Raw genomic sequence first — 9158 nt, 5'->3', positions numbered from 1 at the left:
CCCTGTGAATCGCGATTTGAGTGTCCGAAATGGAGTATTGGAAACGAAAGCTATTGGACGGTAAGTGGCTCCAATTTAGTCTCCTCCAGCGCAGTTTTCATGCCATGCAAACACTGTCCAGTGACACGATCTAAGTTTTCCGATTCGCATACGTTCCGAGTCCGTCTAACCGAGAAGCCACCATCCGTTCGCTTTCTCTAGAGAATTTCTGAATTCTTGACCAAAATCGCAATCGGAGCGTCACGTTGGCAACCGGCGGCGGCCAAAACATACCCATCCGGGTGGTCGGGGTTGTGTTCGTGTTTCTGTTTCGCGTGAGACACTTTTCCGCGAGCCCCGCACGATTGGCGATCGGCTTTTCCAACCTTGAACAGCGCGCCGAGGCGCTCCAACGACCGACACCCCTCAGTTTCGTTTATGCGCTACGTCGGTGCGCACATTGGACGCGGTTTTCCGCCAGAGCGTGACGACGGGGTTGATCAAGCCAAGCCAGAGGCTGAGCGCAGCGCAGTGGTGCGATCGTGTTCGGAGTGTCACCTGAAGTTTACCCAAGACCAATAGCAATTGGTCAACCCCTGGTCCCAAACAGTGCTCGTTAGATAATAAAGCTGTGAGGTGATAAAGACGCGCCGTCCTCGATAGTTTTTGGCGTAACGTAATTGAGTCGTTTGAAAAGCGTTACAGTTCGTTAGCTGGTGGAAGGCATATTTCGACGATGCTCGCAGGAATTGATTCAATTTTTGTCAGGAACCACAGTCACGGGGCACCAGATTTCACGCACCTTTCGACCCGGCCTCGACCCATGGTTGCAATACCCGAGAGGAGCCTTACGAATTAATATTCTCTCTTCATCACAATCAAACGACTGCCAATTCTAAAGTCCTCGGGAACTTCTTTTCCTTGCGTTACGCATTGTTTTAGTGTGGTAACAGGTGAGAGGTGATTGTACAATGATCCCATTGGCCGGTTACTGCATGCAACGGTCGTACATCTAATACCCTAGCAATCCCGAAAGTACTTCCCATGCCCGTCTGGTCTATGCGATTAGAAACCGTGATCGACAGATTCGGTGTAAGGCTTCCCTTTCGCGTCGAGCTGCATAAGGTGTGATTTTCCAACCTCGTTGGCCCCCCACAGAGGAACGAAGTACTAAATGCAAGTTTCGACTCAGCATGACGCACCGCAGAGCACATGTCTTGCCACGACCTCTGTTAGTACCGTTGGGCGGTGCGCGGGCAACGAATAGTGCCAATGTGGCGGGGCCTACGCAACACCAGTACGGCACCAAAAAGAAGCGACCTGTCCACCACCGGTTGTACTCTGTCACCCTGCCAGTCGGGAGCGCGTTTCGTTCCTTTTTTTTTTGTTTTGCGCCATTCCGCCGTCGGTTCCGACTCGGTTTGTTTGGCCCTGGTGCGTCGTTCGCCATTGTTATGGTAACCGGATTATGAGGTGGCTTTGGGGCCGTTCTGCACCCATCGGCCATTTTCTGTGCTCACGTAACTAGTCACGACCGGGTTCTAGGCAGGGCACCAATTCCGTCCGGTCCTCGGTGTGCGGTGTACGTGCCTCGGGAGTCGAGAGGAAGTCCAGAGCAGATCGGGACAACAGTTCTGTCCCCAACTACACTGCGGCAACACTGGTGCGTTTGGGACCCCTATTGGGGTTCAGGTTTATCGTTTGATCGATCAATCGTGCCAAAGCCGTGCTCGAAGCGAAGTGTGTGCGTGTTCACAATACACTTAGCCACCCTGCTACCGGCCCCAACCACCACCACAACAATCTGATCCGTCGGGGGCGCCTGGATCCCGACAGCTGAAGAGCGGTTATGGTGGTTGGAATTGCGTTAAAAATAATTACGGCCCAGACTGAGTTTAACAAGACTTTTCCACCGACCTTCGCGCGTAGGGGAGTAAGGGAACGGAACGCGCACATTGGCGGTGGCGGTGTAAATCACTCGCTTGTCGCGCCGGAAGATCGTTGTGCTCCCTCACGCGCGCGCGGCACCATCACCTCAAGGGCATTAGCATTGCGCTCGGCGAACCGGAAACGATTTACCTTGCCCGTCGGCCGACGGTTCAGGCGGTCGGGTTGACCAGGTGGACCCTCCAGCAGGACACACCTGGACCGTGTACTTTTCGTCCTCGCACCGGTTGTGGGTGCGGACGCACAACCACTATCATTATCTCGGACATCTGTCGCTCACCCCGCAGCTTGGCAGCAAATTGTCGGTGGCATTCCTAGGAAGTTCCAAAAAAACGTAAAACCACTATCTAGCGACAGTATCCGTCATCCGATTAAATAGGGCGGAGAGTACTGCGAGCGGTAAACGACGAACTGGCTCTAGGTTGTGAGGCATACGACACGACTCTACATTTCTTGCTAGTGATGCGTTAAAAGTATGATCAGGCGGCATTTCACCGATTAGAGTAACGGTTTGGTTGGAAAGTAACAAAAAATTACTTAAATTACGGAAACATTTTTTGAATTCAAACTATATACCTGCGACCACTCGGTAGGGACAGTCAATTGGAGAGAAGCCTCCCGGCGCATCGATTCAACATTTCGTCAATGAAACTCCATAACCGGGCTGACCGAAAAGCTTATGATGAAACCCAACGAAAGCGGGTCCGTGCGTTGCTTATGGTTTATGTTTTGGGAAGAAGGTTTGCTTGGCGTTTTGGTTCCGCCTCGATAACCGCCAGCAAACACGCCTCGTAACGCCTTCCCCTCGCTGTTCAGCGTGCTGCCACGGTGCCACTTCGGTGGCTTGGGAAGCCGTGCCGCTGCTCGTCGCGCGGTGTGTCCATTTGTTTACCATCGCCCGGTCCGTTAGGACACACAGCACGCGGCTGCCGTCGTCGCGCATATCAGTCGCATAGTCGCACACCACGTGCGCAGGGTCAACGCAAGTCGAAGGGAGGGCGCGAAATACCTCGAATTCGTCATCTCAAGGGGTGAATCTTGAATCGTGAAGTGGTTCTACAACCGTTGCAGAGTGTGTGGAATTACTCATTCGGCCATGGGTTACAAATTATGACCTCAATTCGGTGGACAGCGAGCTCGTTGAAAGGAAGCACTTTCCCAGTGACATAAGCGATCGCGGCCACGCGGCCTAGTGATGCGTGGAACCTTACTCCGTTGCTTAAAATGTGCATTCTTTAACCGGCCCCTCATATTAGGCATTAGCTGTTGACGGCGTAAAAGTGCAGCGTGTGCGCCCTACTTTCGAAGTGAAACCCGAATACTGGAAGTGATTATCCGTGTGCGATTCGATCCGGAATGTGATTAGCGTAACACGGTGGCCGCACCTTCACTGTCCAGTAATTGTCCGAGTGTTTCAAAAAGGGCTCTATTGCTCTCCGAAATGCTACATTAATGTGTCCCATCGATCGGACGCTAACTACGAGCGAGAACGCGATCGACTCCTCGGCGAAGGGTTTAATGAGCGAAAGTGGCCGTCACAGTACCGGAACCAGCAAACGCAGATCGTCGCATCGGCAAGTCGGTCAACAACGCACGGTAATGGCGCGTGGAAAGCGGTGGCAACCGAGCAGCGCCAAAGTTGCGTGTCTTATCGGTGGTAAGTGATTAGGCCGACAACAGTACTGACGATGCTTTGCGGAGGGCCAAACAAAAACTGGAAACATTTCGGTTCTACCCGGGTGCGTTATCGCACGTTGGTGGCCACTTTCGGACTCGCCGACGGGGCCAATGTTATGTTCTGACGTGTTCTGGGCGTAAACATGGTCCGATGGCCCTGCGGAGCAGAGCTTTCCCAGGGGTTTTGGGAGCTATTTAGGTTGGGTTCGCAATGTGCTTCGAAACAAAACAAAAATGGATTTTAATCAAGCCAAACAAAGAAATGCGCCTTTTTGGCGGGAATTTCATTGTTCTCACCACCGTACGCATGATGGTTGTAATGTATTTTTGGTACTTTGTGCTAACATGGATTTTTAGATTATATGGAAGAAAGGCGTTTACTTTGTACCCTGTTTTGAATTTTTCACAAGTATACACTGAAAGATTAAAAATTTGTCTTTGATGGAATCATAGAAGAAGCAGTTGAAGTAAAATGTATATTAAGTAAAGAAAAAAAGGCACAACTTGTTATAAACTGCTTTTCACCATCTTATTTAGTGATTTCGAATCGGAAAGATGTAAATGAAACCCGGTCTAAATCAAAGTTTCGTAGAAAAATTTTGATTTGAATGGTTAATTTCACCCCAGAAACGAATCTGCGGACGTAACGATTGGATTGCACAGGAAGAGAAAAGCGTCGATATTAACGACTAACGATGTGTGGGCCTTACTTTTCTTATCTTCTCACTTAGTTTGCCTAATCGCACAGTCGTCACTTTCCCCACGTCCCTGCGGGCGTTCGCGAGCGCCCCCCGATCGAGTTATGGATGGACGCTTTTAAATAGCATCGATTCGGTTCCAAACGATTGTTACGCTCGGCTATAATCATCGTGCAAAGTGTTACAATCTGCAGATTGTGAGCACCCGGTCCACAGCTTCTCTAGTTACGCTTTCCCGTTTTGCTGTTGATCGCACCCGCGATCTAACATTTTGCCGACGCGCGGTTGGATCTTCACCTCAGTGGCTGCGAAAGGGAGCAAAGATGTTTGCCGTTCGCATGGATCAGTTGTTTGACTTAGCCCTCTAGATATTCCTTACTTCTCTTAAACATTTATTAAAATTGTACAACGATCGTACTGTGTTGTAAAACCATTGAACCAAAGCGCACCATAAATCGCTTGCCCATCAGCGTTCGGTGCAAGACTGGTTCGTTCGGTTAATTTATGACTGGGCCTCCCTGCGAACGCAACACCGTTTAGGCCACGCACTGCACTGAGTGGTTGTTGAACCGTGTGGGCACCTCCGGCGAACGCGGTTCACCTTTGTCGGCCCTACCCAGCAGAAAAGGAGCGTCACGGCTCGCAGAAGGCTAATGTCTTGTGTCTACCGGTGTGTCGGATCCCTTCTGCTACATTAATGACCGATACGGGGTCGCTGGTCGGTCGGGGTCGGGGAGAGAGAAACACTCCCGTCTCAATTACACCCTCGATTAGGCACCGGGCCCCTTGGAAGAAAGCAGAACAGAATTGAAAAACGGTAACAACCCGGACACGTGTGCTTCGAAATTCGAATGTCCTTTGAGGAGCGCAGAGAATTAACTGTTTTGTTACATTTGCCCTGCTGGACCCCGTGTTCAATAAACCGTTGGGGGACGTTTATTTGAAGGGGCTTTTGCACAATGGAACGGAACCAACCTCTGTAACATATTATATGAAGTTTTTATCAATTTCTTTCCAGCCTTGGTGGCGATCTTATGCTACGGGTTGCCTTGCGTGAGTGGTCGGTTGGCTTCTTCCGGACCATTGGATGTTTCGCCGCCACCAGTAACTGGAGAACCACCCGCAGCAGAAGTGATAACCAGTTCCGCTGCGGCAACAGCATCACAAACGCGAGCAACCGCCGTGACTACTGATAGTTCCGCCCCGAAGAATGATTCCGCGAGGGAAGCGGTTTCATCGGCCGTTCCGCCACTGGTTGCTCAGCCGACCGATGACCTGCACGAAACAACGTCGCCTTCCGAACCGGATCTATCAGCGGATCGGAGCTATACTGACGAGGACACACTCGACCGGCAAGGGTCGTTACCGATCGAGCCTCGGTCGATCGCCGACGGAACGGCTGCCGCCAATAGTTTGCAACCGTCAATCGAAAGTCCACCAGGTGACGAGAATGGTGAGAAGTGGGAAGACACGACGGTATCGTCCACACCGCCAAGTCCGAGTGACCCCGAGGTCTTCGAGTGCCCGGATCGTCCGTTTATCGACATATCGGGTGATTATCGGCACCGGAAGTACCCGCGCGGAGCTCGAGCAGATGCGGAACCCACATCGGATGGACTGAGCGCTTATGTCGATGGGTATGCAAAAGAGCATGGCTACCGAGTCCTGCGGCTACCCGGTGACCTGATGATGACCTTCATCGTCGAAATGGACGATTTTGGAGCCGCGGTGCTGGCGATCGATCGTATCAATGAGCTGCGACTGGCCGGCGAGGACATGGTTCTAGGTAAGTGTGAGGAATATGAAATGAGGTTGAAATGGTACCGGACCACGCTCCTGTGGGTCACCGTTTGAGGGCAGCAGCCAACACTTTATTTAACTTCATTTCGGTCTCCTTCGGTTGTACTTCTTCTAACCGCCTAGTAGCCTTGAAATTTGCATCACATTTATTATTCCTTCAATCGTTCATAAGTAGGGAATGTATGTCACTAACGCTACATTCGATGAGTTGGGAATGTAGTTACGTTTACTTACTTTAGAACTAGACCAATGGGATTCTAATTAGAGGGGATTTTTCAATCGTAACATTTGAATTTACTGTTGGTGGTCTACATTTTTGACCGATTTCAGTCAAAGTCAATGAAATAACTCATGTTCTTCAAACTGCTTTCAGGCCTCAACATAATTCATCTCTTGAATGCGTCTCTCAGTCAGCGGATACTACAGCAGGAAGTAAACTATCTGAAAGAATGCTCCAGCAACACGATAGGGATCTTCGTTAGTTCCCACATATGGCCCGCGGTGCGGCTCCTCTCGGAAACGCTGGACTACAATATTTTCCCGCTTCCTTCCACATACGATATGCTCTTCACAAAGGCTGCCCACTTGCTGTACGAGCTACCGTGGACAAGCCTCAACTCATCTGCAGTGATTCGTTCTGGATCGGCCGAATTAGCCACCAAGTTCGGTGCCATTTGCCGGCATGAACATCTGTGCTTGGAGAGCATTCCTAGCAGCGACACGATTTACATACTGCTCGGGCTGGAAACCTCGATCCGATCTTACGCCTCCAACGGAACCGTTGTGCTTGTGTTGAGCGGAAGGGAACAGTGGCACGTTGCCGGTAAGTAAACATTCGTGTCGTTCGGCCAACTTTATGCAACTCTAACAATCCTCCGTTCTTTCACAGATGTTCCTGCCTCGGCGTACGTGATAACGGAGAGTGCCGTCAATGTGACCACACTGGGTTACTCGTCCGATCGGTACGGGGCAACACTACGAGGATCGGATCTCCTCGCCGAAGGTGGACTGCTGCTGGAGGTGGCCGATCTTCTGAATCGCACCGGAACGGAGTGCCTGAACGCTAGCATCGAGTGTCTGAACAATTGGAAGTATCACGCAAAACGGTCACATTCGGAAGTGCTGGCACAGCTGCAGTTACTCAACGGGACCCAGATGATGGCGGTCGAACTGAGACAAAAAGTCGTGCCACGTTTGGCGGATCTGAACGGGGCCAACGTTATCGCTGCCATGAAATCCCTCGGCCAGATGAAGTTGGTGGCTAGCTCGAACGTGATCACCAACTATACCACCATTCCGCAGCGCTCTTCGGACAACGCCGACGTTCCTGCAACGCTCGGAGCGATTTTCTACTGCGCGAAGGAGTTTGAAATTCGACATCCGGACTTTATCGAGCGGCACCATCGGCCGATCTACTACGATGGTCGCGGTGTGGCGGATGGTGCGGAGATCTTTGGTGAGATGTCATGGCAGCTCAAAATGGAAGCCTGGGTTGCGGCCGGTTTGACCGTGTCATCGCTCGGCATTCTGCTGTGCGCCGCCATACTGATCTTCCTCCTGGTGCGGGTCTGCATGGACGACATTCTGGAGGGCCATCCTCTCGGCAGTATTCTTTTGCTGGTGAGCCTGATCGTACAGTTCGCGGCGTTCATTCCGTTCAGCCTGGAGTACACTGGCTACGGCGAGGCGACGGAGCTCGGTGGCCATCGGGTGGACACCTTGCACACCTGGAACGCGCATTGCACGGTCAAGATCTTCCTCGTGTCGGTGTGCTACTGTATGACGTTTTCGTTGCTTCTGTGCCGCGCCATCATGCTGGCCTCGATCGGCAGCGAGGGTGGATTCCTGTCACACATCAACGGCTACATCCAGAGTGTGATCTGTGGCTTCAGTACGCTCGTACAGTTCGGATTGTCGGCGCAGCTGGTGATCGTGCTGCAAGCGAACGCACACAACATTTCCTGCAGCGAGATCTACTACGGCAATTGGTTTTGGGCGGTCATTGCGTACGACGGGATCTTGCTGATAGCGCTCATCTTTCTGGCACCGTTCATCTTCCGCTCCCAGCGCAACTATCGTGAAGGTTTGCTGCTGGTGACCGGATCGGTGCTCTGTCTGGTAATATGGACCGTGTGGATTCCTCTGTGCATGTTCGGCTACGAGTGGCGCGAAGCGGCAGTCTCACTCGGGATGGTGGCCACGGCTTTGGCCGTACTGGTCGGTATCATGATCCCGCGCTGTTTCCTGATGGTGCGGGGCATTGCCAGGTCAGATTTGGTACAAGCGCTTCCATCGTTGACATCGTTGGCATTCGCTCAAGCAAATCAGTACATTTCCGAACAGGTAACTGACTGGTGGTTGCGGCAACAAGAAATCTAGTTTTTCTACTTTGCTGACCATGGGTTTCCTCATTGCAGAGTGTCTATGAGTGCGTCAATCCGGCAATGCGACAGCGATCACCAACCGACGATAGCTTCATCATGGATCAGGACCTTGACGAAGCGTACGCGGCCAACAGTGAAATTCCAACGTTGCCACTGCGTGGCCAGCGTAGCCGGTTGCGCCAGGAAAATGGTGCCAGCACCATCAACGGCACCAACAACCATGGTCCCATCGGCAACGGAATTCTTCAAACCAACTCCAGCAACGTCACTCATATTGCACCGAACTTCTATGGCATCTCCAATCCGTACAGTTGTTCCGACTCGCTGACTTCTCTCTCGCCGAATAAAATTACCCGTTTCTGAGAAGCTCACGGTGCAGCACCAAGGGACAGGTTGAACACCGGTCTTCCAGCTTCGCTGCCAGCACACATTCTAGTCATATGGAAACGGATGATCTACACCGATTCACGGCGCTATTGCTGCGAAAACTCGTGGTTTATGTGTGTTTTTTTGGTTCCATCACCTTACTTTTCTTTCGTGACAGACAATGCATATTTTTAGTAGGCCAACATCGAACGTGTCTCTTTCATTTTTAATGAAGCAGTAATATTTAAGGCTATTTATTTTGTAATAAAAGGTTCTCAACAGACCCATGCTTACTGATTTTTTTCTG

The 9158-nt window shown here is 51.4% G+C and overlaps 1 protein-coding gene across 1 annotated transcript; it reads left to right on the top strand.

The window, feature by feature from the left end:
- The first annotated feature begins 29 nt into the window (after positions 1-29).
- Positions 30-9017, top strand: LOC131212156 (protein bride of sevenless). Its single transcript, XM_058205915.1, has 5 exons — positions 30-60; positions 5320-6087; positions 6475-6924; positions 6991-8444; positions 8519-9017. The coding sequence occupies exons 1-5, from the start codon at positions 30-32 to the stop codon at positions 8846-8848; spliced, it is 3033 nt and encodes a 1010-aa protein (XP_058061898.1). The 3' UTR covers positions 8849-9017.
- The last annotated feature ends 141 nt before the right edge of the window (positions 9018-9158 follow it).

Source organism: Anopheles bellator, chromosome 2, assembly GCF_943735745.2.
Source record: "Anopheles bellator chromosome 2, idAnoBellAS_SP24_06.2, whole genome shotgun sequence".
Classification (NCBI taxonomy): domain Eukaryota; kingdom Metazoa; phylum Arthropoda; class Insecta; order Diptera; family Culicidae; genus Anopheles; species Anopheles bellator.
This window is presented reverse-complemented; position numbering and strand designations above follow the sequence as displayed.

Coding starts and splice junctions, on each gene's coding strand:
- LOC131212156 (XM_058205915.1), top strand. CDS start 30: ATGGAGTATTGGAAACGAAAGCTATTGGACG. Junction 6,088..6,474: donor CGGCGAGGACATGGTTCTAG/GTAAGTGTGAGG, acceptor AACTGCTTTCAG/GCCTCAACATAATTCATCTC. Junction 8,445..8,518: donor ATCAGTACATTTCCGAACAG/GTAACTGACTGG, acceptor TCCTCATTGCAG/AGTGTCTATGAGTGCGTCAA.